Genomic DNA, 27,298 nt, shown 5'->3' with positions numbered 1-27,298 from the left:
CATTTATTCTCAATTTTATAAATTACTCTCTGATGTTTCAATAGTATTTATTTCCAATATATATTTTTCAATATAATTATTAAATGTTTATATAGAAAAATAAATAAATTAAACATTTTATTTTGAATTGGATAATAAAATGATTTATTATGTAATTATTTTGAAATAAAATTGTTTTTTATTTTTTTATTTTTTTATTTTTTTATTCGTGAATGCGACTACTGTGATAAATCAAAAACTTGTTTCTAGTAGATTGTCATAAACTCTGTAACGCAAAGGCAGGCACCGTCCACTTTGTCTGCTCCCTTTTGACTTTTGACTTCTTCTTCAATCTCATCTTCTAGTTTTATTAATTAATTAATTTCGGTTGACTTTGTACCTTTCTTCAACCTATATAACCTCTTCTTTCCCTCCCCGTTGCTCAAATTTTTTCCACCTCCATTAACCATTTTTGTTCTTTTGAAATAATGAATGCCGACGGCAGCAGCGCAGATCAAAGGAAATACAAGGGAGTGCGTCGCCGGAGGTGGGGGAAATGGGTGTCGGAAATCAGAGTTCCAGGCACCGAAGGACGTCTTTGGTTAGGCTCGTATTCAACCCCGGAAGCCGCCGCCGTCGCCCATGACATTGCTTTCTATTGTCTACGCCGCCCATCTTCCTTGACGGCTCTCAACTTCCCTTCCATGTTACCTCCACATGTTAACTCAAACATGTCGCCCAAGTCCGTACAGAAAGCGGCGTCGGATGCTGGCATGGCAGTGGACGCCCAGATGATTATGGTGGACAGCCCCATGAACGATGAAATCAAGGCAAATACAAACGATGGCAGTAGTTGTGGTGGTGGCTCCTGGGAAAGAAGCGAAGGAAGAGAAACGGAGACTTTGAGCATATCCATTGAAGATTATCTTTAGACGACGTCAGTTTACGGATTTAGCTTAGCATAGGACCGCTCATGCTATGTGTTTTTTTGTTGTCGATGGATCGTATCCGATTAATATAGTTTAGGCAATAGTATATATATATATATATATGTACAGTGGGTGAATGGAATAGTTTATAAAAATTTAAATTAGTATTAATAAAATTATATTTTATTATTATGAACATATATAATTTAATTCTAATCGAAGAAGAATTTCTAGTTTCGCCTATATGAATGTATAATATATTGATATAATATATTAAAATACAACAATACGTATGAATATTAGAACAAAAGCGATACATACAATAATACTTATCTTATCAAAGTCGATTCTAACTGAAAATAAATTTTATTTATTTTTCAAAAAATAATATTTCTGTTCAAATTATATTTGACATAATAATTAACAGTATTTATAATGATTTTCTTTTACTCACATTATATTTAGAAACTATAAATTTAACTAATAATTATAATTTATACATAATTTTTCTAAAGTTTTTATAATTATAATTTTAGGGTAATCTATAAAATAGTCACTTTTATTTGCTTTAGTTTACATTTTAATCATTTATGTTTGAAATGTTATGTTTTAGTCACTTATGTTATTATTTTGTTACGAAGTGATCACTCTACCGTTAGGTTTCGTTATCTCTCTAACGTTAATCCTACGTGGCAGTCCAACTAGATTTTAGTTGCCAACTTGAATTTCTAAATAGGATGAAAATAGATTTTTAATTAAAAAAATTTAATTAATTAAAATTTTTAAACCTAAACCTTAACTAAAAAAACTGTTCATCTCATCTTTTCTACTTTTCTTCCTTTTCTTCTTTTTTTTCAATGATTTTTTTTCATTTGATTGGAAAAACTATTATTAAGATCAAAATAGTTGAAATCACTGCTTCATAAAGATGGATTCAATGGAGGGTTTAGGTATTTTCTCTTTGCATTCATCTATCTCTTTTATTCAATACTGAAAAACAAAAGATTGAATTTTTTATTGTTTAGTGAAAATCCTAAATTAAAATTTGGGTTTTTTGTTCATCAAACAACAAAAAACAAAAGAGAAAAAAGAGAGAGAGAAAGAGAGAAGCTGTTCACTTCAACACAATTTCTATCTCTTCATCAATGGTGGTTTCGGTGAAGCTTTACACAAACCCAATACTCACCAACCAAATATTCTCTCTTTTATTTTTCTTTTTCTTTTGACAGAGAAATGAAAGGAAAGATCAAGTAAATTTTTTTTCTCTTCTAAACTCCTTTCTATTCCAAAAAAGTTTTTTCTTTCTTTTCATTTTCTTGGTTTTTAAGGGAAAAATAGAAAACCAAAAAATCATTGAAAAAAAAAGAGATGGAAGAAAAATAAAAAAAGGGAGATGAACAGTTCTTTTTAGTTAAGGTTTAGGTTTAAAAATTTTAATTAATTAAAATTTTAATTAAAAATCTATTTTCATTTTATTTAGAAATCCAAGTTGGCACCTAAAATCTAGTTAGACTGCCACGTAGGATTACCGTTAGAGAGATAACGGAACTTAACGGTAGAGTGATCACTTTGTAACAAAATAATAATATAAGTGACTAAAACGTAATATTTCAAACATAAATGACTAAAATGTAACTTTGAGGCAAAAAAAGTGACTATTTTATAGATTACCTAATTTTACCATAAATTTATTATGTATAAATTATAATTATTCTTATTATGTAAATCTTATAGATCTTAACTCAATTGTATAAAAAATAAAACATCAAATATTATTTTAAACTTAATATTAATTTTTATATTGAAAAATACATCTATCTGACAGAATTTAAACTTAACTTCGCCATTTTAATTTTAACTAAAGGTCCATTTATTTTTTATTTTATTTTTATAAATTAATTACGTTAAATTGTTTTTTTTAATTTCAAATAAAAACTTTACTTATCTAGATATTTTAATTGAGAAGGAAATATTGATAGGTGCACGTGAAGTGAGGTGAGGTGGGTGAGTGGTCAAGTGATCATATTGTACGACCCAAGCTAAAATGTGAAACCTTTGGATATCAAAATCCAATTCATCGGTTGACTCTATGCTAGTTTTGACTGAAAATTAAATTGACCAAACTTAACTACTTTGGCTTTCCCTATGGCCGACATACTTTCCCATTATTACATTATTTCCTTTTTCACACAACAATTACACTATTTCCATAATTACATGGCTTTATATGAATTATATTAGATTTTATCACCCAGGTGAAGCAACATTTCAATTTAAAATTTAATTATTAATAAATAAATTTATATTTTAATGTTATTGTATACATTTATAATTTATTATAATTAAAAATAATAATATTTTATAATTTCATAATTAAGTTAATGGTTTGATTAAGAACATACTCAAATATAATATATATAGAATTAATTTATGATGATACATAAAGCTCAAATTGAATTTGAGTATGAGTTAGAGTTAATAGTAATTTTAAGTTGTCAAATTTTAATATTTTATATTTAATTTTCCTTCCTACATAAATAATCTACAACCAAAATTAAATAATATTTTTTATAAAAGTATATGTTAACTAATATTTATCTGCTTTTTCTATCGATTAATCTAAAACTTTCTTCAATAATGATTGGGTTGGAATCATTTAAAAAAACATAAATTGGGTTGACTTTTTCTAATTCAGTGGATCAAAATTGAAAATGTTTTCTGAAAAATAAATAAAATACGGTTTATTATGCGTTGGAATTTGGCGGTAATCGTATTCATTGGAGACTGTGGATGTCGATCTCCATAACTGAAAACCCACGTGTCATCCTCTTGTTTCTCTTATACCAGGGACCCACCTCTTCCCAATACTGCACTGCACGTCTCGAATTTTCTCAACCGTTCAGAGTTGAAGATTTTTTTTTTTATATATGGAATTGAAAATAGTTTAAATGGTAAGCACTCTGAATCAAACTTTATTTAGTCAAAAGATGAGGTTCATTTTTTTAATATTAATTTCAAACTTAATTATTTCCACATTATCATACAAAATCATAATAATACATATTTAATAAACTAAAATTGAAATTACCTCGATAAAAATTGAAAATTTAAATATATCTAAATCTAAATTACAATAAATTTTTCATTAAAAATATATATGAAGGACTGATAAATAATTTTGATTCAAGATTTCAGTTGACATTAATTTCAAATTAAATTTCATAATAGTCCTTCTTTATAAATCACGTTTAATAAAAATATATCTAGTATTATATATAAAGCTTTTAACTAAGTAGTTATTTATTATTTAATGTAGGATTTTTCGATTATTTTATTTGATTTCTTTTAATATTATCCTTTAAATATTTTATCTTTATAATAAAATTTTAAAATTATATTTATCAAACTGTCTAATTATATTTATCAAATATGTTTTATAATTTAAATTTAATACTTAAATTTTCAATTTATAAAAAAGGTTCTAATAGGTGTCGAAGTTAACTAGAAACCAACTCAGTTGAAACAAACTAAAATATATTTTTAACAAACAACAAATATTATTACAATGATATTTATGCTTTAAACAATTTATTTAAAATCTTTAAAATAATTATTTAAAAATACAATCCTAGAGTTTGAAAGAAAAACTTTTATTTTTACTTCAAAACAATGTTATTTTTTAAATTTTAAAAATAATATTATAAATATATCTATTTTAAAAATATTTTTTACCAACACAATGGGTGCCACATAATTTATTAATTACTAATTATCTGAAACAAACAAAATTTAAGTTTTATATTTCAAATTAAGCGAAGCCATATTTGAATATTTGTGACATTAATATCGTAATAAATTTAACTTTAAATTTAAATTAGATAATGACAAAATTTAAAATGATGCAATAAACCAATTTATAAGAATTAATATAAATAATAAATAAGATTTTAGTTCAAGCGTGAAGAATAAAGGTAAAAGGTTAAAAGAGGTATAAATTTAGTATATTTTTCTATTTTACTATATATGATAAAAGCACTCTTAAATTAATATAATATATATATTTTTAAGTGAGAGTATTTTCGTTTATTTTTAATTGAGTTGATATTTAATTAGCTCGTGACACTAACTTTATAATAAATATCAATGTTGATTGAACCAAATTGAACCATCCTGTTGAATCAAGAATTGGCCCTAAAAAGAGGCTTTGAATCGAGAATTCATAGAAATTAATTGAATTAATTTTTTAATTTTTAATTGTTAATTAAATTGGTGGTCTAATCGATTTCACTATTGATGAATTTAAAATCATTGATAAATATAAATATAAGTAAATATGATTGATATTATCATTCCCTTAAAAAAATGAGATTATCACATTAAAAATTGTAGCCAACTTTGGCTTCACTGTACAAATTTAATTTAAGGATGAAAACAGAAGATAGAAGAACTCTAGTATCTGTCATATCCTTAAAAATCTTTGGTTTATCGCAATTTTAGGACATAATCTCATGAAATGCCTGCCATTTCGTTTCCGTGTCCACTTCTTCGTCTGTATATTTTTTTTTTTGAATAATGTCCACTCTGTCTTTTCATTTTCTGTTTTTTTTTAATTGATAAACATAAGGAATCATTAATTATTTTTTCATAAGAATATTTTCTTCTGTATTGATTTCAGGGAATTTTTGTTTGGATTTTTAGTTTCTTCTACATCGCCCATCGTTTTTGGTTTCTTCGTTTATTCACTCTTATCATTATTCTCCAATTTACTCAGATTTTTCTCCAATTTATTCAGATTTTGATTTGTTTGACTGTTGATATACATTCACAATTTGGGTTGTTTCATATAAAAGAAGGAAGATTTTGATTCTCAATAACCGGTTTTAAATGGTTGGTGTGGACTAAAAATAGTTGAGAAATGATATCATTGTGAGGTTTGAATACGGCAACAATGGCGGACATGGGAATCCCTAGATTTATTCAGGGTTCCCCTGTCGTTTAATGCATGGTAAGAAGCGGGGTTTTATCGTTTATACAAACATATTCGAGGCAGAGCTGTTCAAAAACAAGGGATTGTTTTGGAGTGATTATGGGCTGCATTTGCTCCAAAGGTACCAAAGATGAGAGTATAAACGATAATGAGAAAGAGAAAGATGTGAACAACAGCAGCAAGAAGGAATCAGTGCAATTGGTCGCTCCTACACCAACAAAGAAAGAGGACCTTTTAGGTGCTCGAGGTGGCAATGATGGCTCCATTCGTCGACCATCCAAAGTTCGTCTTTCAGTGGATATAGCTAACTCTCCTGCTCGGGCTGACGCCGAACTTGTTGCTGCCGGTTGGCCTTCCTGGTTAGCTTCAGTTGCCGGTGAAGCTGTTAGGGGATGGGTGCCTCGACGGATCGAATCTTTTGAGAAGTTAGAGAAAGTAATTATTACTTCTCATCATTGCTTTTCTTTTACTTTCTCTCACTTCAGCAATGTTTTTCCCCCAATACTGACATGGTAATTTGTATACGCAGATTGGACAAGGAACTTATAGCAGCGTATATAGGGCTCGTGACCTTGAAACGGGCAAAATAGTTGCTATGAAGAAAGTTCGGTTTGTTAATGTGGAACCCGAGAGTGTCCGTTTCATGGCTAGGGAAATCATCATTCTGCGGAAGCTCGACCATCCAAATGTTATGAAGCTCGAGTGTATAGTCACTTCAAGGATGTCGTGCAGCTTGTATCTCGTTTTCGAGTACATGGACCATGACCTTGCAGGGCTTGCAGGAAATCCCGGCATCAAGTTCAAGGAACAACAGGTACGTACATGTTTCTCTATTTTGAAATAAAATACCTTGCTCATGCTATATCTGCTGTAGCTCTTATAAGAGGCATATGCAATTCTGTTGTAGATAAAATGTTACATGCAACAGCTGTTTCTTGGCCTTGAACACTGCCATAGCCGTGGTGTTCTGCACCGAGACATCAAGGGCTCGAATCTTTTGATTGACAACAATGGAGTTCTTAAGATTGCAGATTTTGGTTTGGCTACAGTTTTTAAAGCTGACCAAAAGCAGCCACTAACAAGCCGTGTCGTAACTCTTTGGTACAGGGCACCCGAGCTTTTGCTTGGGGCCACTCAATACGGAGTTGCTATAGATTTGTGGAGTGCGGGTTGCATCCTTGCTGAATTATTTGCCGGGAAGCCTATTATGCCCGGAAGAACAGAGGTACTCTCTCTTTTCTGTGTAGAATGTGACCTGTTTCCTCAAATTGTTTCCAGGGCTCGGGTACGAGTGTCGGATACTGATACTTAGAATTGTTTCTAAGTTTTTTCCATTTGTGATTACTTCCAGGTGGAGCAAATGCATAAGATCTTTAAACTCTGTGGTTCACCCTCCGAGGAGTATTGGCAGAAAACAAAACTTCCACATGCAACTAGTTTCAAACCTCAACAACCTTACAAACGATTGATTGCTGACACTTTCAGAAATCTGCCTCAGTCTGCCTTGTCTCTTATTGATAAACTCCTTGCGATCGAACCAGAAGTTCGACGATCTGCTACTTCAACACTTAGAAGTGAGGTATTTGGACATACATCTATATGTATTTTTTTTTTGTTGTTGTTGTTCAGTATTCATTTTTGCACATCTTGAAATATGATTTGGTAGTTTGATTTGTATTTTGACCTCTGTGTAAATTTTCAGTTCTTCACAACCGAGCCCTTCCCTTGCACACCATCAGAGTTGCCGAAGTATCCTCCAAGCAAGGAACAAGATGCCAAACAACGTAATGAGGAAGCAAGAAGGTTCGTCGTTTTCAGCCTTTCTTTAACCTATGCATACACAAACACATGCTATACTAAAAAAATTCAAGAAAATCATGTCAATTAATTTTTCATTGTGATGCGTATATCCTATACTGATGGAGGCCAAAGAATGAAACAACATGAATAATTCCATTCCTTTTTTTTTTTCTTTTTTTTTTTGAGATACCGAGAAATTTTTTAATCCATCTTTAAACCTTTTTTCTCTGATGCAACTTCAGGAAAAGAGCAGAGGCTATGAAGGGTCGAGGAGCTGAATCGGTTAGTAGAGGTTCACGAGATCTTAAGGAAGCACGTTCACCGGAATTCATTGCTAAGGGACAATCAAAACCAGGCGCCACTCATAAATATGATCATCCTAGTGCCTCGGTCCTTGATCCTTGCAAGGTCAACTTACAAAATGGTATATCTAGTTCCTCTTCAATGATCCATCCTAGGGCAGTAGATTCATGGAACAAGACAGGTGGTACGAGAAACATCAGCGAGTTAAGAAAACAGAATACAATGAAGCCTCAGGTAGCTAACACTTGCTATACGAAATATGATAGAGCATCAAACAAAGATCAAGCCTTGGTAAGCAACCAAATGTTTCTAACTACTTCTCATTACTAACTTTTCTCATCATCATCATCATCATCACCGTATCGTTTTTAGGTCTAGTCATCCTACATACTTATGTTACTTGGACTCAAGTGTGTGCATTCAATGTCGAATGTCGAGTTTGGGGTAGAAATGGTCCTAGTCAACTCTGAGATTACTATCATGTCTTTAGTATCTGCAAGTAACTGCATCATTTATGATATTTCATATTTGGTTCAACTACTGCAGGTTTATACAGCAAAGAAAAACAGGATCCACTGCTCAGGACCACTGATGCCTCCTGGGGGAAACATTGACGATATACTTAAAGAACACGAGAGACAAATCCAGCAGGCTGTACGAAAAGCACGTATCGAGAAGTGAGGACAGCAGTAAACTTAAGTCGCAGCAATGTATAAAATCGACTGCATGAGCAGGCTTCCTTGTATGAAGCTTGTTCTGACGGTTCTCCGATTTCGATATGCCAAGTTGCAATCCTCATAACCTTATCAAGTCACAACACAACGAGATCGAGACCGAGACTGAAATGTTATATTGAATTGGGGTCATGAGACTTTGGTGAAATATTGATAGGGTTGATTTGTAATTGGTTTTGATTACATGCATTGCTATTTCAAATGCATGAGATGGGAGGAATGCGCTTTGTATAGTAGTTGAATCTCAAAGTAAGAGGGCACTTGGAGAATGATACACAACATAATCGGTAGGAATGTAACATTTTATTTTATTTTATTTTATTTTCTTTAACAAAACACTAATTATTAATAGGAACTATGAATAACAATACTACAAATATATAGTACATATAATAAATAAATCTATTACAAACTAATACACAAATATTATGTCAACAAAGTAATCTTAAAAAAGAAAAAAAAAAGAAGAAGGACAAATTGATAGTAAATATAGCATTTGAATAATTTAGAAATAAACTAGAGATGCATCAACTTAATCAAATTGCTTAAATTAGCATCACTGATGCACAAAAAGTTAAGTCTTAGATGGTTTATCCTTCTCCTCCTCATCTCAAATCTATCACCATCACTATAATCTATCATGATAAAGCCTTCCGATAATAGTTCTTAATAGACTCAACAGCATCCTTATATTGACAAACATCACATATACATCACAACATACTAAAAATTAAAAGTAAAATAAAACGACCTTTGCTTTCAAAGAGAACATAGTGAACAAAACAAAAACCACTAAAAATGTACACATAATTGAATCACATAATTGAATCATGAAACTGTGGACAAAATAAAACCATGAAAATGTAGATTAAATTTAAAAATAAAATAAAACTATAAAAGAATAGTTGGAGAAATTGTCACTAGCAACCAGTACGATAGCTAGCACCACTGTCGACAAAGCGAAAATTTAATTTGAACAAGTTGATTCACTTGACTCTTGGATTAAACCATGTTTAGTTCAAAAACATTACATTAAGTGGACAGCATGATGTTACTAATAATGCCTAATATTTGATAATATAAGGTTAATCCCAATACCACATTTTTCATGGATAATATTAGGTTCCACTTGAATGTGAATTTTATATCAATTTTACCTTTTATTTTGTATAATTTTAATAAAATTAGGCTATTTCGAGTACTTAATAAGTTTGTTTTCAAATAGTTTATGAGTTTTTTTAATTTTTTTATTGATTATTAAATTTTAATGTTAATGTTAATTTTCCTTATATTTTATTTTTCTTAAATTTAAATTAACAAAACTATGTTGTTGGAAGTCTAATGATTGATTTGAACTTGTGGTGAGAGATGACTAAGGTCAAATATCGAGGAAGTTAACTTCAATGAAAAAACTTCGAGTAACCTATCGTTAAAGTCACGACACCAAGCCCCAAAGTCACAACTCCATGCCTCGAGATCAAAACTCTAAGGCAATTGTTGAAGTGAAGGAGTCCAGTGACACTGTCATTAAGGTTGCGACACCAAGTGCCCCCAAGCTAAGTCCATGTCCATTGCCACGGATATCACGACACCAAAGCCTATGTGTTGGTGTTGTGACATTAAAATCTGATGAGTAGAGGCTGAACATTTTTCTTCCCATATTTTTAGATTATGTTTCTTTTTCGTTTTAAATTAGATTTCCCTTTTCTTTTTAGAATAGATTTTATTTTTTGTTACTTTATTTTTTTTTTATTGCTGAAGGCTTTTGTAAATGGAGATGAATCAAACTTTCGGATGCCATTAATTCCACATAATGAGAATTTCTTACCCTTACTTTTAAATTGTGCAAATCAATTGTTTGATGAAATGTCTATTCAGGTGTTGAGTTTTATTATTTGTCGATATTACTTTTTAGTTAATTGATAAATTGTTTGTTAGATTAAGTTAATATTTATGCTTGATTTTTTGGTTGCTCTTTAATATTAAAATGCTTCATATGCTAGAATTGACACCTCTAGTGTGAAATCTAGATAAACGAGACCAAAAGAAAAATTAATCATTAGATAGTTCGATATTATTGTGTCGAATAGTGAGACTAAGAGGATATCTATATGCCTAGGTGAGATCCAGAGGAGAGCTTAAGTAGTATTTCTTAATCTAAGATGAAACTAAAAGAAAATCTTAAGCTAAATGTGACAAACAATATAATTAGTATAAGTTTATTAGCTCAGTTGGTGATTAATGAATCAATTGACATTCGCTTTAATCATTTACATTGTCTAAAACAGTAGGAAGAAATTTTAGCTTAAATTATTTAATTGATAATTTAAATTTTGTTTATAAATAATTTATATTTGAATTTACACTAATAATTTTCAACTTAGATTAGTAATTGACATTTTAGGTTTGTGAATTGAAAGTTTGACAAGAAATCCTAAGCGTCGCTCCAACCCTTTCTTCCTGTTTCTCGTTTTAAACGGTCAACCACCTGTCATCGATGGTTGATCGTCCTTCTCCTTGTTCTCTCTGTTTTTTTTTTTCATTCTCTCGGTTTAATAACCCCTTTTGGGGGCTTTATCTAAGCATTCGTGGCTTTTTTCTCTTCTCTCGAGCGGACCTATGTTAAGGAAGGACCAGTGCGGTGTTCTGATGTCGGTATTCCACTTCTGGTGAGAGTTTTGCTGCAACTCCCAGTTTGTGGATGGGTGGCAATGCCAAAAGCCTCAAGATGTTTTCCTTATTTATCTATTTTTGCCAGATCCAAGATCTCCGACGATTCAGTCACTGTTTGGGTGTTGTTCTGGGTTAGGTGTCGCCAATGGCTGATTTCGGTCGGTTTGGGGTGTCTTCGAGCCTCTGCTCTCTTAAGGTGTCTTCTGATGGGTGATTGAGGGCACTCAGCTCTGTCTTGTGCTTCACTATTTTTCTCCCTCTTTGTAAGCAATATCCTTAGTGAAACCGGAGACGCTCGGTAATGGGGATCATACACACTAATGTTATTATTAGTGGCTGCTGCCAATGTGAATGGTGATGCTTCCTCCTCTTTTTCTGCCTTTAGAGGGTTGACCGCTAATGTTTCAGGATCTTGGTTGTTGGGAACCATTGTTTGTGGCTAAAAGCCAATGTTTGCTTCGTCTACAATGACTGTGTCTATGGTTGTAATTTGTACTGAGCTTACCAATGTTTCTGGGATCTTTTATATTGTTGTTACAATAAACGATATCATCCTTTGAAAAAAAAATTAATTGATTTAGTCGTATGATGTTTATAATATATGAAATAAAAGATTAAAAGTTCAAATTTTATCATTTTATTAAAAAAAACTGATTTTTTTTTGTAAAAATGTTTTCATTTTTAATTATTTTCTATTGGATCATTAATCTCCCAGTTCTGGGTATATACAATATACCACAGGACCAGATGATTCTTGAAGAGAAGAGAAAAGAAGAATGATTAGTATTTTCCTGGTTTTAGGGTTAGATAACAGACTCTGAAAAGAGAAGAAAGAAGATCAATTGACTAAAGAAGGCAGTTAATAATATTATGTACATCTATAGTTTCAGAAATACCTGATTCAATACCCAACTTCTTAGTTCTATATTCATCCATAAGGTCATTACATTTTTACCTGTTAGGTACCCCCCACTATATATCTTGCTTAGGCTTCCTGCTTAATTCTGAGTAGTGACCACCCATTTCCTGCAAAATCTCCTTCCACAAGCTTTCTGACCAACTGTCAGATGAATCTCCGAATATCAGATTCGGGCTACATGCAGCCACATGCCAATAATCTGATTCGATTTCCTCTCTCAACTGATCCAGCTGCCATCCTGCATACCCCACGAAGAACTTGAAATCCTCTGACTTGAGTGTTCCTCTCTTCACCAGCTCTGCAGCTTCGTCCAAACTATTTCGAGCACCGAAACAGAGGCCAGGAATCACCTCTTCGAACCCACCAATCTTCGACTTTTTTCCCACTTTTAAAAGAAACATACTCGCTTCAAGAGGCCCCCCAAAGTGCAGGGAACAGTCAGCAAAAGTAGTGGCTAATTCATTATTATTGGGTTTCATGTGTTTGATCTTCTTGTGAAGTGGGCGGTTGATAACAACCCCAAATGGCCCTTCTTGTGGATGTCTGGTTCCAGATCTGAGAAGGAGAACCACCGTGCGTTCAAAGGTGCGAACTCCATCAAGCTTCTCAGTGGCAAGAAGAACACAGCCAGTCTCCGGCACTGAAAGTGGGTGAGCCCATTTCGGGCCAAGAGGTTTTGACACATGAGGTGTCCCACCTTGAGCAACGGAATCTGTCTTTTCCACCTGTTAAAAATTTACACAAAAGTTAAAATGTCTCTATAGAGCAATAATTCCAAATTTTCTGCACATCGCTTGCACTGCTTGTCATGTTCCTAAAAGGTCAATTGACATTGAAAAAAACTAAAAATAACCCTACAATTAAGCATACAGGTTTTGCTTCCAAATGCAGCATATCCAAGGCAGAAAATGATAAAAAAAGCAATAGAGTTCTACTAATATGACCAGATTCAGCTTCAAGTTTACAAAATTAGGCATCTATATCAACTCGGACTTGGATGTTAGTGTCAAATACGGGATTCTTTCCAACAACGGTATAGTCAATTTTTCTTCCATGTATTTGAGGGATCCTTTGAGTCATATCCTCATACAGTCATACCAAGGTGTCAGACACGAATTCCAAACACAGGTATTTCAATGAAAATGAAGAGTAAGAACAACATAATAACTAATCTAATTAATACGCTATATGAAATCGTAATGGTTATTCTCTAGTAATGTCTAACTAATGAGAAGAACCATAAAATGAAAGTTATTGACATTGGACCTTCGGCTATCTTGTGAATCCAAGAAGAAAACAGTATAATAAACTGAATATAAAGAAGAAGACAGAACTATTGAAATAGCCAACACACAACTGAATCTGAGCAAGATCCCTCAATATTGGAGAAGCATCAGTTACATAGAAGAAAAACATCACCTGGTAGTTGTTATATAGCATTGCTCTGAACTCTCTCCAGTTTGTGTTTACATCAAGGAACTTCTGAGAAGCATCGCCATTAGATTTATTGCTGTCTGAAGAATTATTTCTTCTTGAACTGTCCCGGTCAGGAATAGATTGATCACCATTTCCTGGATAAATTACCACAAACATTCAATAACTATGTAAAAATTCAAATTGCAAGAACTCTAAAATGCCAATTTATGTATTGGTATGTTACACCAAGTAATAATAACAAGATGAAACAAGGAAACAGAGAGGAATGAGGGACCAATAAATTATATAAGGCCAAAATTAAAGGAAAAGTAGCAGTGAGAGTATTCACCAAATCTAAATGAATTTAGGCAATGATCTCTTGGCCTAGCCACATGAGGCTTGTGAGACATAAAAGCATGATTCAAACCCTGATAACCCCCACACCCACCTTTAAATCACCATACCCACCCCCCAACCAAAAAAAAAAAAAAGAAAAAGAAAATCTAAATGAACTAATGCTTATTTTAGATATAGAACAAGATGGGGAAAAAAGAATAGATACATGAGCTTCCTTCCAACCAAACATAGTGTACGAAAAGAACAGATTTGTACGTCCTTTTTAATACTTACCATTCTTTAAAAAGTGAAACAACAAACAGTTGAAATCACATTTGGAAGGACTTGAGAAAAAGCTTCAACAGTTGGACTAAAATAACTTAAATTTTAATACAATAACATTACCTGTGGCAATAACAAATATTTCATAGAATAGAACAAACTGAAATCCCAATAAACAATTCCACAATTAAGACTAGTACATCAAATCAGTAATCTTTATGAGTTTAACATGGTTCCATAAGTTTCAAAATAACACCTTACTTTCCCTTCCCCTCACTCACTCCAATCCAATCCAAACATAGGGTAATCCAATATTTGAACTAATCACCCTTAATCACGTTCAAGAATTCAACAAGAAGCAGCTTCAAGAACCCAAACATATAAATTACAAATTACACAGAGCTAATGACTGAAATTTTCTTTTTCAAAAAAGAAAGTCAAAAGCCATGATTCTTCCTAAATTTGCATGAGAAAAAAAGAAAGGCATACCAGAAGAAGGGGATGATGAATTGTCGTGATTATTGTTCTTAGCCATAGACGTAACGGTGAAAGAACGAATGGAAGATGAAGGGAGGCATGTTCTTGAAACCCCGATCGAAAGAACTCCGAAGTTGGAAACCTTACAAGAATTGGGTCTTTCAGGAATCGAATTCCTCTTCAACAACAAAGAAGCAGAAGCAGGAGGATTCCCAGGGTTTGCGTTCTTCAAGTGGACAGCCCACAGATCCATTTTTTTTCTCAAAAGTCAGTCAGCCACTTGATCTTCTTTTGCTTTCTTTCTTTCCAAACAACAGTCCCGTTTGGAAGAAAGAAAAGGAGAAATCAGGATGATGAGAGAAAACCTTGAACAGATTATATGGATTTGATTATCAATAGAAATGTTATGAAAAGAAACTAGACACACAATACAGCTAGGGAACTGAAAATGACTCTTTGCTACTCGAATAGAGTGAGAATATGCTTCGCTTTTATTTTTACCTTTATTTTCAGATCTCTTTTTCCGATTCAGTTTTCTTCTCCGCTTAAATTATAAATATGCTTTATTCTATTTCTTTTTATGACTAAACTATATTTTATTAATTACATTATCTAATTATTTTTAACGCACCATAATTTTAACTAAAATATTCAAAGAATATTAATCGTAAATATATTTATTTTATTATTTATCTACAACTTTCTTAATGAAAAATTCAAAATTCGTCAAAAAATCATTAGAACACAATTTTTGACACATAATTATTTTATGTGCTTTAGACATTATTGAAAATCTCATCCAAACTAATGGTGAGTTTAGATAAGCGGCACGTTTACTTGCGATTAGTATAAAAATAACTGTGACGGTGATATTAGATACGATGACAAAAAGTAAATTAAATGCACATCACCCCATAACCCATTCAAACCCACCCTAAGTTTTCAATCGAACTCAACATTAATTATTTTACACAAAATATATAGAAAAGAATTAGAAAAAATTGTATTTTAGGCACTATCATTAAAAATTATTTTCATTTTGGTTACTATCATCGATTCAATATTATTATACACTTATTTTAGTTACCCAATTTTAATAATTTGTCATTTTAATCACTTATTTTTTAATTTTTTATTTTTAATTGATTTTAACCGTTTCTATAAATAGAGAAATGGAGGGTTTTATAGGAAACTCAATTTTAGAAGAAAACTATTTTATCTTTTAGTTTTCTTTATTTTTTCTATTTTAGAAATAATTTAAATGTTTTCAATAACAAGGAAACTTTGGGAGTTATTGAAAATTATTTGAGTTTTTATATGAAAATTTGGGGTTTTATAGGAAAAATTATTTTTATTTTATTTTTTAGAATTAATTTAGTTTTAGAATTAATTTACTTTTTAATATTTTAGTACTTTTCGGTAAAAGTTAAAAAAACGAGTTTTTTATACATTATTTGAGTTTTACATCAAAATCTTTTTTTTATAAGAAATTGAGTTATAGAGATAAACTTAAATTTCATATTAAGTAACTGAATAATTCAATTCATTAAAAATTAAGTTTTTTTTTATTTTTTAAAAAACACAAAAACAAACGTTTATTTTAAATGAATATGTTTAGATACAGTTTATCTAAATTTCTTAGCATATCAAATTTGAATATTTTGCAAAACCTAAGTGATAAAAGTCATTGATGTATGTCAAAGACACAAGTTTGGATCGCTTTGTGATCATTTTTATTTTTATGAAATCTGGTCTTCCTCCTTCATCAGCCCAAATGTATGCTTTATAGTTTTCTTCGCCTAACACTATACAAATAAGTTTTTGTACTCCAGTTGTTGAGAAGCCTTTAATTTTATTCAACAATAGCAATGTTTATTGTACTTCTCCAAAATTTATATTTATAGATATAATAAATATAAATAAAATAAAATTATATTCTTAATTATTATTAGAGGTTTTAAACTACACTAAACTTATATCGATCTTGATAAACTTTCACTTAATAATAAAATATTTATAATAAAAATATTTTTTCATAATTTAAAATTTACATTTATCAAACAGTCTAATTATATTATATATTTAATTTTAAGTAATATACCAAATAAATTTTATAACTTAAATTTAATACTTAATTTCTAACACTTAATTATTCATATTTAATTTTTAAATGATCAAACATCGCATTTATCTATTAAGATATTTTATACATTCAAACACTTGACTTAACATAAAATTTATTGAGAAAATAATATTTTTTAGTATAAAAGAAACTATATTTTAATTTCAATATCATTTAAATATATTGATTTCATGACTAATGAATCTTAATATGAAATTATTTTTTCTAAATTGTTACGGTGACAAAAATCATCCCAATGCTCCATACAAGTATTTTGTAAACATTTAATAAGGTTAAATTTTGCTTTTGAAAAGGTTATAAATTTTAAATTTTGCTTTTGAAAAGGTTATAAATTTAGTTTTATATTTAAATTTTATTATTTTATTTTTAAATATTAAAATTTCAATTTTCACTTAATGATAACGGTTAAATTTTATTATTTTCAAATTACGATCGATAAACATATTATCATATATGTAATATCATGTTAGCTTATTATTTCTATATATTACTAAAATTTCAGTTAATGAGTTATTAACTATCATTTACTCATTTGCATGAAGGCTAAAATTTTAGAATTTTAAAAATATAAAATTTAGAATAATCTAATTAGATTTAATTGCAACTGTTTGGGTCAAAATTAAAATTTTAAAAATTTAAAAGTATAAGAAATAAAAATTGATTAAATTAAAGAATAAGCTTAAGGGTGCAAAAAGCCCTCAAACTTCTTTAAAAAAATAATTAAGCCCTTTCTTTCTTTTTTTTACATTTATTTGGATACTTAAACTTTCAAAATACATTAAAAAGGCCTTCAAACCTTTTTAAAAAAGCAATTAAGCCCTACTTTTTTTTTTATTCAATTGGATACTTAAACTTTCAAAATGCATCAAAAAGACACTCAAAATTAAAAAAAAAAGAAAAGAAAAAGTAATCCTGCTTTTACTAAAAATTAGAAAAAATTAGAAAAAATTAAAATCAATAAAAGCTATAAATATTATTAAATTTTAATAAATAATAAAATATTAAAATTAGAAAATAAAATATATATAATTTTATAAAATTTTATAAAAATTGTAAAAATTTATAAAATATATAGAAGTATAAAAAATTATAAAATTTTATAAAGTTGTAAGAAAATTATACAAAATATAAAGAAATATAAATTTAGTAAAAAATTATAAAATTACCGTGCGAAAGAATCATTTTATAATTTTCTATAACTTTTATTGATTTTTATTTTTTATTATTTTTTGCCACATATCACGCTGTGTTGCGACACGTGACAACTTTAATTAAAAAACTAAGGTGGTTAACTTTAACTATCAACAGTTAAAATTATTTGTTAAAGGACTTTTTGATGCATTTTATTTTTTATGATTTTTATAGAATTTTGTAAATTTTTGTATGATTTTTATAAAAAATATAATTTTAATAATCTTTATATTTTATTAAAATTTATTATTTTTATTATTTTTTCAATTTTTAATAAGAGCATTGGCTTATTTGCTTTTTGAAAAAATTTAAGGTCTTTTGATGTATTTTGAAAGTTCAAGTATTCAATTGAGTAAAAAAACATGGGCTTAATTGTTTTTCTGAAGAAGTTTAAAGGTTTTTTAATACATTTTAAAAGTTAAAGTATTTAATTGAATGAAAAAAAATTTAATTACTTTTTGAAAAAAAAATTGAAGATTTTTCTGTACTTTATTGCAACACTCATTTTCAGTAGTTTTTCTGATAGTCTAGGCAGTAGGCTCTCTGTTGGCTAATCTTCGGGAGCTTGGGGAGAAAGTGTTTTTCGAAACACAATTTGAAAGTATCATCATCAATGAAAAAGGGTTCGTTGTCTATGTAATTTTCTGATGGATTGGTGTCTGCGTATAGTGATACTGTTTTGGTAGGATTTACTACTCTCTATTAATGTGCACATCTGGAGATTTAAAAAAAAAAAAAAAAAAAACAGAATCAGGGACTCCATTTCTAAGATACAGAGAAGAAAAAAAATGTTTTGAAATAATTAAAAAGAGTTACTTAAAGTTTTAATCAAAAGTAATAAAAATATCGCTTATCGTCATTTAATTAGTTAATGTGTCACGTTAGTAATATATATAAAAATTAATAAATTTTTTAATGTGCCGTGGCTGCTATTAAATCATAACCATTGAAATAATGAAAAATATTTACTGCACATTAAAATTTATGGATTTCATAAATATGATTAATAAGTTGACAAGTGTTTAAATGTATGCTGTAATAAAATATTAAAAAGTAAATATTTAAAAAAACACATTAATAAAATTTTAAATTACTTGCAAAATTAAAAAGAATACATTGCTAATATATTAAATATTAACCCATGGAAATTTAAAATGCCAAACGGTTTAAAAATAAAAATATTTATTATTACATCAATTAATAGAGATTATTATCTTGAATAAAAATTAAAAACATTATTACCTTTATTACCTAAATTAATAGTGAATAATTTAACTAAAAATTTAAGTTTCATCAACTTTTAATATAGATATAATGATTTATTTCATCATTCAATTTTTGAAAAATTTATTTGTCACTTATTTTAATATGCTAAACTCCATTTTAATATATTTTATACATTTTATTTTAATATGTAAAATTTACTATTGTATATATTACTTAGTGTATGTTATTTTAAACATACATTTGTATTTTAAATTTGTGTTTTCACGTACATACAAGTGTGATAAAATTTAGGGTTTTAATCTAATTAAAAAATCATAATTAAGATATATGAAGTTGTTTATACACTTAAAACATATATGTTTTTTTTTTTTTTTACAAAGATGATTCTTAGGGAATGTGAACACTCAAGCAATAGGCCATAACACGAGATTCAAACAGACATATTGTTAGAATCAATCCGATTAAGCAATAAGTAAAAAAAATAGCGGAATGAATTGAGAAATTGAACACACAAATTTAACGTAGAAAATCCCTTCCAAAGAAGATAAAAAACCACGGGCAAATATAATTTTACTATAATGGCAAAAGAACGAAGAGTATAAAAGATGGAGATAAAAGTAAACCCCGAAAAGCCGAAAACAAAGAACCCTCAAAACGTAAACACAAAATTCTCTAAATGTGTTATGAGTTATAATATCTAATGAGTGTTTTTTCTAAGGTTGTAAAAGAGTCTATTTATAGGCTAAATTCATAGGTCAAATAATAATAAAATAATCTAAACTAATCAGTATTTGATTGAGACAAATAAACAAAATTTAACTGAAAGATTATTTCTCAAATTTGACTGAAAATATGAGTCATATTTAACAAATCTCCACCTTAACTCATATTTCCACAACTTCATCTTTGCCAAAGCCCTCCACGAGCCTATCTTGAACTATGCAGGGAGTTAACTGAGTTGAATTTGTGCTTAGAAATTGTAAGACTTCTAGCCTTCGACTTGTACACGGCCAAATCAAAACTAACCCGGGTCTGATTTTCACGAAAACAGTGCCCTAACTTTTCAAAACTTGCATCCAAAAGAGAACCTCTTTTCAACCAAACTGTTATACATTTTTCCCTCCTATGACCAAGTTGCCTCCACTCCAAACGAGTTGACTTCGACTCTGTAAAGGACGAGGGACTCTCGATTTCACCGGTCACTGTAGAACCTTCCAGAATATAAAGACTGTCGGTTCTTTTACCTTTTAACAAAACGAGAGCTCCACAAGATATTTTAATGTTGCTCGACTCGATGTTAATTCTGCATTCTTGTAAGTCTAAAATACTCAAGGAGATGAGATTCTTTCGTAAATCAGGTACATACCTGACATTTGAGAGTGTCTTAATCGTCCCGTCGTGTATCTAGTTTTAACAGTACCAATACCAATTACCTTACTAGATGAACCGTTTCCCATGCGCATAACTCCACCTTCAACTGAACTATATGTGAAGAACCATTCTCTATTGGGACACATGTGGTCTAGGATCCACTCAGACGTGAGCTTGGAGTTATCGCTCGTTGACACTAACAAGAAATCATCACCGTTTTCATTGGCCAAATTAGTACCAACTACATCTTCCTCGTTACTCTCAGCAACTCTTTTATTTCGTAGTTTATAATAATCTGTTTTGACGTGACCTAATTTTTTACAATAGCGACACCTTTTGTCTCGTTTTTTTGATGCTACCAAAACAGAAGCTTTCCTATCTGTCTTGGTATCCAAATGAAACTCATTTTCGAGTTTGTCATTACTTAACAAATGACCCTTCACATCTTCGAACGAGAGTTTGTCTCTGCCATAAATCAGGGTCTCCTTGAAAGACTTGTATGAAGGGGGGTAAAGAGCACAATAATACATAGCCTGATCTTCGTCGTCAATATAAACCTCAACATTCTTTAAATCATTTAAAAGAGTAATGAATTGTCTGATGTGATCTCTAAGAAGCTCACCTTCGTTCCTGCGAAACGTAAATAGACATTGTTTCAACACTAAATGGTTAGCCAAAGACTTAGTCGTATAAAGAGTTTCTAACCTTTTCCATAAAGCGGATAAGGTTTTCTCCATCAATACCTCCTGCAATACCGTATTCGCGAGGCACAACTGGATTGTAGACAAAGTCTTTTCATCAAGCTCTTCTCATTCTGTTTTATTTAGATTCTCAGGCTTTTTTCCAGTAATAACTTTTTTCAAGCCGGATTGAACTAGAATTGCCATCATCCGAACTTGCCACAGATTGAAATTTGTCGCACCATCGAACTTCTCAATTTCAAGCCTTGTTGTTGCCATTTCTAAATGAACTGATATATGAAAATTGAACTAGCTCTGATACAACTTGTTAGGATCGACCGAATTAAGCAACAAGTAAAAAAAATAGTGGAATAAATTGAGAAATTGAACACACAAATTTAATGTGAAAAAACCCTTCCAAAGAGGATAAACAATCACGGGCAAAGATAATTTTACTATAATAGCAAAAGAACGAAAAGTACAAAAGATGAAGACAAAACTAAACCCTGAAAAACCGAGAACAAAGAACCCTCAAAACGTAAACACAAAATTCTCTAAATGTGTTATGAGTTCTAATATCTAATGGGTGTTTTTTCTAAGGGTATAAAAGAGCCTATTTATAGGCTAAATTCATAGGTCAAATAATAATAAAATAATCTAAACTAATTAGTGTTTGATTGAAACAAATAAACAGAGTTTAACTGAAAGATTATTTTTCAAATTTGACTAAAAATAGGAGTCATATTTAACACATATTTTATATTCTTATAAGTTAAGATTTATAATTAAAATATGTAAAATAATTATAAAATTTTAAAAATATTTTTTGGAAGAATGCACCAAACAAGTCTAATAGAGAAGAAAAATACAAACAAATATTAATTGCAGAAAAAATTTAGAAATAAATTAGAGATACATCACCCTGATCAATTTGTCAAAAATTGTGCCTTAACTCGCAATGATTAGATTAACTTGGTGACGAACTCTGTTCAACTACTAAACCATTGGTAGAGCCTTACTGCATTAGTAATGCACATGATATCAAATCTCAAATGATTTATCTTCTTTATCATCATCTCGAAATCCAATTTTGTGAGCATCGTTACACTTCTCTATTATTATAATAGCATTGTAATGGTGTTTGTAAAATTAAAGAACACCGTAAAAAGGGTTGTCATTGTTAGAGATCGATGCGGTAATCGTCAAGAATAAAATTTGATTTTTAAAAGTTGAGCGATTAGATTGTTGTTTCTCTAAGGCAAAACTAAGGAGAGTTGATAGGAGCTTCGGTTCTTTAAAATGAAATATTTTATTATTAGTTCTTTTATAAATTATAAAATTTTAAATTAATATATGATAAAGTTACACTTTAATTAATTTAATAATTTAAAAGTTATAAAGATATCAACTTTAAAATGATAAAATATACAATTTAATTATGATTATTAAAATTCTCTCATCTTTTCGATATTAGTAATTTATTAAATATATCAAAGGACGAATTTTATATAAATCTTCTCTCAATCCAATCTAAAATTTTGTAATTAAGAGTACCAATTCGTCCATTCCAAATTCAATTATTAAAAGAAAAACAGACCGTGGGTGGTGCGGAATATTTTTCTGCATAGAGGTGCGTGGGTGAATGCGTCCATGTCTGAGCGCCGCACTATGCATGGGAGCGCGTGACCTTGGTACTCACTCCACTATGGCCCCGGAATTTGCTAATCATCCTCATCATAATCGTACGTGACTCAGCAAATCACCATCTTTACGCCAGCTTATCCCATCTTCACATTTTGAGACTGGGACTGTTCATACAAGGCACGCAAGCAACGAAACCTGCCAATTGCTTCTTTCCATGTCCAATTCCCCTGTTTCTTACTCAATAACCTAAAGCTTTTAAGTTTCTTCTTCATCTTCAAGTTTAAGGTACAGATGCTACTGCTTTCTTTTTTCTAGGAAAACCCATCCTCTTTAATCTTTCATTGGTTACGAATCTCTGTTATTTGATTAAATCCTCATCCTCATCATCGATGATCACAATCAATGTTTTTCACAACTTTTTTTGCAGACATGTCGAGCTCAGGGGTAGTGCGAAGAGGAATTCATTATTTGCAAAAGCTAAAAGCCGCGAATATACCTTCTGATTTGATAGAAAAGGGCCAAAATCGTGTTATCGATGCTTCTCTTACCCTTATTCGGGAGAGGGCAAAGCTCAAGGTTTTTTATTTATTTAAGTTAAACTGATTGTTTTTTTCCATTCCATTTTAAGGCTTTTGAAATTTATAATAATAATTTTGTTACTAGGGAGAACTTGTGCGTGCTCTGGGCGGTGCTTTAGCATCAACATCACTGCTTGGAGTTCCTTTAGGACATAATTCATCGTTTCTTCAAGGACCCGCTTTTGCTCCTCCTCGTATTCGGGAGGCTATCTGGTGTGGCAGCACTAACTCAGCCACTGAAGAAGGTCGCTCTTCATCTTCCTTTCAATAATGGATGTTATTATATATCCTTCGCATGACAGATATCTTTTTTTTTCTTGATTGTTGGTAGTGACATGTTGCTCTGGACTCTGGTATGGGTATGTGGTTGACACGGATATGTTTAGTTTTTTTCTGAAAGTTTTTCAACGTATTTTGATGGTTTTGGAGGGTGATATCCCCTATATACTCATGTCTGGGTATGCATTTACAGGAGATCTTCAAGAAAAATAAATGAAAAGTCAGAACAACATTGGTACTGACTCCTATCTCTTCACTTGATTTGGATGTTTCCATCTGACATTATGACATGAATGTCTGATGTCAGAAAGTTTTAATCATTTTGTTCCGACTCTTCATTTTTCTTGAATTACTGGTGCCCAACATATTTTCAGACATGATTGTGAGGTTATTCTCCTCTTAGTACATGGTAAAACTTGAAAAGTTGAACATATTCATGTCCCACACATAGCCGTATCTGACCCTTACTTCAGAATCCAAGTAATATAGGTTTCCACTACTCTTTTCATCATTGTAATGGATTTGGTTGACATTTGTAATCTAAAATATAAGCAGTTCCAGAACTAACTTGTTAATAATATTCTCAATCCGTGTTCCTTGGTCCTGCAGGCAAGGAACTAAATGATCCACGGGTGCTAACTGATGTTGGTGATGTCCCTGTCCAAGAAATACGTGATTGTGGTGTAGATGATGATAGATTGATGAGTGTCATAAGTGAATCTGTCAAGCTAGTAATGGAGGAGGTGAGTTGTTGTTTAGCTTCTTTCTTCTTAATTATCTGTTATTAATTATGATGATTGTTGTTGTGTGTGTTTGACTGGTTACGTATATAGGTCTTGATTTATACCCAATTCGAACTCCCGAACTTTGTGCCTGAAACAACTTGTGATCATCTATGTGTTGAAATAGCTTGAATCTTGCTTTCAATTAGTTTTTTGGTTTAGCTTCTTTCATCTGAATTACTATGGATTAATTGTGATAGTAGTTGTTGTGTTGGACTACATACAAAAATAGGTCTTCATTTATACACAAATCAAACTCCAGAACTTTATCCCGGAAACAATCTTGTGATCGTGTTGTACTAGGTTAAACTTGCTTTCCACTAGTCTTTCAGTTTAGCTTCTTTGTTCAGAATTTCTTTGACTGATTATGATTATTGTTGTTATGTTGAAGTTGAACTGCTTTCGATTTACACACAATCTGAACTGCTTATTTTTGTCCTGGAAACAATCTTATGATCATCTATTTGTTGAAATAGGTTGAATCTTGCTCTTCACTAATTTTTTGGTTTAGCTTCTTTCTTCAGTACTATGATTCGTTATGAGGATAATTGTTGTGGTGGTCTGCTTGCATAAACAGTTCTTGATTTATACACAAATAGAACTGCTGAAAACTTTGTTCCAAAAACAATCTTGTGATCATCTATGTGTCGAAATAGGTTGAATCTTGCTTTCCACTAGTTTTTTTGGTTTAAACTCTTTATTCAGAATTACGTTGACCGATTAATATGCTTGTTATTGTGTTGAACTGCTTGCATAACTAGATCTTTGATAATTTGATTTATACAGAATCCGAACTGCTGAACTTTTTTCTGGAAACAATCTCATCATTATCTATGTGTCGAAATAGGTCGAATCTTGCTTTTCCACTAGTTTTCCGGTTGTCCTCTTTAGAAGTCTTTGATCTGTTAAATATTTCTCACCTGAGCTTTTTTGCGAGCGAGGGAAGATCATTGGTGTTGTGGTAGCCATTTATCATGATGCTAGTTTCAACTTTTCTTATGTCCATACTTTGCAGGATCCGTTACGCCCATTAGTTTTAGGCGGTGACCACTCGATATCCTTTCCTGTTGTAAGAGCGGTCTCTGAGAAGCTTGGTGGACCTGTTGATATACTTCATTTAGATGCCCATCCTGATATTTACGATTGTTTTGAAGGAAATAAGTATTCACATGCATCTTCTTTTGCTCGAATTATGGAGGGTGGTTATGCTAGGCGGCTTTTGCAGGTAAACTTAAAAATGTCTGTTAAGTTTTCTCGAAGTATTTTATATACATATTATCACCAAAATGCAGGAAAGGGATGATGTATCTTTTTTCTTTTTGCAATCTAATTGACTGAGGGTGCTATTATGGTAGGTCGGTATCAGATCGATAACAACTGAAGGGCGCGAACAAGGAAAAAGGTTCGGAGTGGAGCAATACGAAATGCGAACATTTTCAAAAGACTGTCATTTCTTGGAAAACCTGGTCCCTCTCATTCTTTTCCTCTTTTCCTTAGTGATATATTGCAGGAAATGGTTTCCCAGAATTTTAAAATAGATTGTTTTAGAATCGGAAACTAAAAAAGCTGTTGTTTGGTTTGATGGAAAGTGAAAGAAAATTAGAATTTGAGACTAATAATGCATAATGTACTTTGACAGAAACTAGGGGAAGGAGTAAAGGGTGTGTATATTTCAGTAGATGTGGACTGTCTTGATCCAGCCTTTGCACCGGGGGTATCTCACATCGAACCGGGGGGCCTTTCCTTTCGTGATGTTCTCAATATCCTACACAATCTTGAAGGAAATCTGGTTGCTGCCGATGTAGTAGAGTTCAATCCACAACGTGACACCGTCGACGGAATGACCGCAATGGTTGCTGCTAAGCTTGTAAGAGAACTGGCTGCTAAGATGTCAAAATGATAAGTTGTCTTAAATTTCTATGTTTAGGTCTTTGAATGTTTCATTTCTATTTACCTTAAACTTATGACAATGCTACTAGCAATCTTATAGCTAAATAAGATTTATATTGTTTAGACTCTTCCTTTTTTTCTGAAATATTCAAGAGATGAGATGGAAAAAAAAATATCTTATAATGAAACCAATTTATACATTTACTATTCAACACATATTCGAGTTCAAGAAAGATAAGATTAAGATCAGACATGACTGATGAAAGGATTTTATTCTTATAATATTGATACTGTAAGGGTGAATTTAAAAATTAATTTAAAATTCAAGTGGTAATATGCAATTAGAAGACAAGCATTGTCAATACAGAACCAAGAAAAAAAACCCACCTCAGATTATTCAAATTTAACTTTTCTCCAAACTCCAACTTCTCTAGAAGAAAGAAACCAAAATGGAGGTATTTGAAGAAGAAAAAAAATCTCCTAGAAGCAAAATTTGACATTTTGGAAAAAAAATTGTCCTAACAATAAAAAAGGTGCAAAAATATCCATTAGATACAGTCTGAATCAAGGATTAGAATCAAGGAAGAAGATGATTTTAAATATTTATTCTTAATAGAGGATGAACCTACTAATCAATCCCTATGCGCCATTCAAAGCTTTTTTTGAATAAAAATTCAT

General features: G+C 30.8%; 4 protein-coding genes across 5 annotated transcripts; 3 read left to right on the top strand and 1 right to left on the bottom strand.

Annotated features, from left to right (window-relative positions):
* Positions 1-383: 383 nt before the first annotated feature.
* On the top strand, positions 384-1,087 carry LOC108478948 (ethylene-responsive transcription factor ERF020). The gene has a single exon (XM_017781401.2). It carries the CDS (start codon positions 468-470, stop codon positions 909-911), a length of 444 nt encoding a protein of 147 aa, XP_017636890.1. The 5' UTR covers positions 384-467; the 3' UTR covers positions 912-1,087.
* A 4,229-nt stretch (positions 1,088-5,316) lies between these two features.
* On the top strand, positions 5,317-9,068 carry LOC108478441 (probable serine/threonine-protein kinase At1g09600). 2 transcript variants are annotated; one of them, XM_053028242.1, is made up of 7 exons: positions 5,317-6,330; positions 6,425-6,709; positions 6,803-7,120; positions 7,247-7,474; positions 7,598-7,698; positions 7,938-8,245; positions 8,489-9,068. In XM_053028242.1, exons 1-7 carry the CDS (start codon positions 5,911-5,913, stop codon positions 8,677-8,679), a joined length of 1,851 nt encoding a protein of 616 aa, XP_052884202.1. In that variant the 5' UTR covers positions 5,317-5,910; the 3' UTR covers positions 8,680-9,068. The 2 variants fall into 2 exon arrangements, with proteins under 2 accessions (XP_052884202.1, XP_017636388.2); XM_017780899.2 differs by having other exon boundaries at positions 7,938-8,289; positions 8,545-9,068.
* Positions 9,069-12,247: 3,179 nt separating this feature from the next.
* Positions 12,248-15,421, bottom strand: LOC108480027 (uncharacterized). The gene is made up of 4 exons (XM_053028243.1): positions 15,337-15,421; positions 14,848-15,200; positions 13,744-13,895; positions 12,248-13,049 (listed from the first exon to the last, which is right to left on the bottom strand). The coding sequence occupies exons 2-4, from the start codon at positions 15,086-15,088 to the stop codon at positions 12,378-12,380; spliced, it is 1,065 nt and encodes a 354-aa protein (XP_052884203.1). The 5' UTR covers positions 15,089-15,200; positions 15,337-15,421; the 3' UTR covers positions 12,248-12,377.
* Positions 15,422-22,978: 7,557 nt separating this feature from the next.
* Positions 22,979-26,808, top strand: LOC108476585 (arginase 1, mitochondrial). Its single transcript, XM_017778833.2, has 7 exons — positions 22,979-23,376; positions 23,519-23,667; positions 23,755-23,914; positions 24,558-24,691; positions 25,746-25,955; positions 26,086-26,196; positions 26,370-26,808. The coding sequence occupies exons 2-7, from the start codon at positions 23,521-23,523 to the stop codon at positions 26,628-26,630; spliced, it is 1,023 nt and encodes a 340-aa protein (XP_017634322.1). The 5' UTR covers positions 22,979-23,376; positions 23,519-23,520; the 3' UTR covers positions 26,631-26,808.
* Positions 26,809-27,298: the final 490 nt, after the last annotated feature.

This window comes from Gossypium arboreum, chromosome 5 (genome assembly GCF_025698485.1).
Source record: "Gossypium arboreum isolate Shixiya-1 chromosome 5, ASM2569848v2, whole genome shotgun sequence".
Taxonomy (NCBI): Eukaryota; Viridiplantae; Streptophyta; class Magnoliopsida; order Malvales; family Malvaceae; genus Gossypium; species Gossypium arboreum.
This window is presented reverse-complemented; position numbering and strand designations above follow the sequence as displayed.

What these genes read in the sequence shown, in the direction of transcription:
- LOC108478948 (XM_017781401.2), top strand. Translation starts at nt 468, where the DNA reads ATGAATGCCGACGGCAGCAGCGCAGATCAAAGGAAATACAAGGGAGTG.
- LOC108478441 (XM_053028242.1), top strand. Translation starts at nt 5,911, where the DNA reads ATGGTAAGAAGCGGGGTTTTATCGTTTATACAAACATATTCGAGGCAG. An exon ending in TTATGCCCGGAAGAACAGAG is followed by an intron (nt 7,121 to 7,246) that starts GTACTCTCTCTT and finishes GATTACTTCCAG; the next exon opens with GTGGAGCAAATGCATAAGAT. An exon ending in CGTAATGAGGAAGCAAGAAG is followed by an intron (nt 7,699 to 7,937) that starts GTTCGTCGTTTT and finishes ATGCAACTTCAG; the next exon opens with GAAAAGAGCAGAGGCTATGA.
- LOC108480027 (XM_053028243.1), bottom strand. Translation starts at nt 15,088, where the DNA reads ATGGATCTGTGGGCTGTCCACTTGAAGAACGCAAACCCTGGGAATCCT. An exon ending in TTCATCATCCCCTTCTTCTG is followed by an intron (nt 13,896 to 14,847) that starts GTATGCCTTTCT and finishes TAATTTATCCAG; the next exon opens with GAAATGGTGATCAATCTATT. An exon ending in TGCTATATAACAACTACCAG is followed by an intron (nt 13,050 to 13,743) that starts GTGATGTTTTTC and finishes AATTTTTAACAG; the next exon opens with GTGGAAAAGACAGATTCCGT.
- LOC108476585 (XM_017778833.2), top strand. Translation starts at nt 23,521, where the DNA reads ATGTCGAGCTCAGGGGTAGTGCGAAGAGGAATTCATTATTTGCAAAAG. An exon ending in TAACTCAGCCACTGAAGAAG is followed by an intron (nt 23,915 to 24,557) that starts GTCGCTCTTCAT and finishes TTGGTCCTGCAG; the next exon opens with GCAAGGAACTAAATGATCCA. An exon ending in TCAAGCTAGTAATGGAGGAG is followed by an intron (nt 24,692 to 25,745) that starts GTGAGTTGTTGT and finishes CATACTTTGCAG; the next exon opens with GATCCGTTACGCCCATTAGT.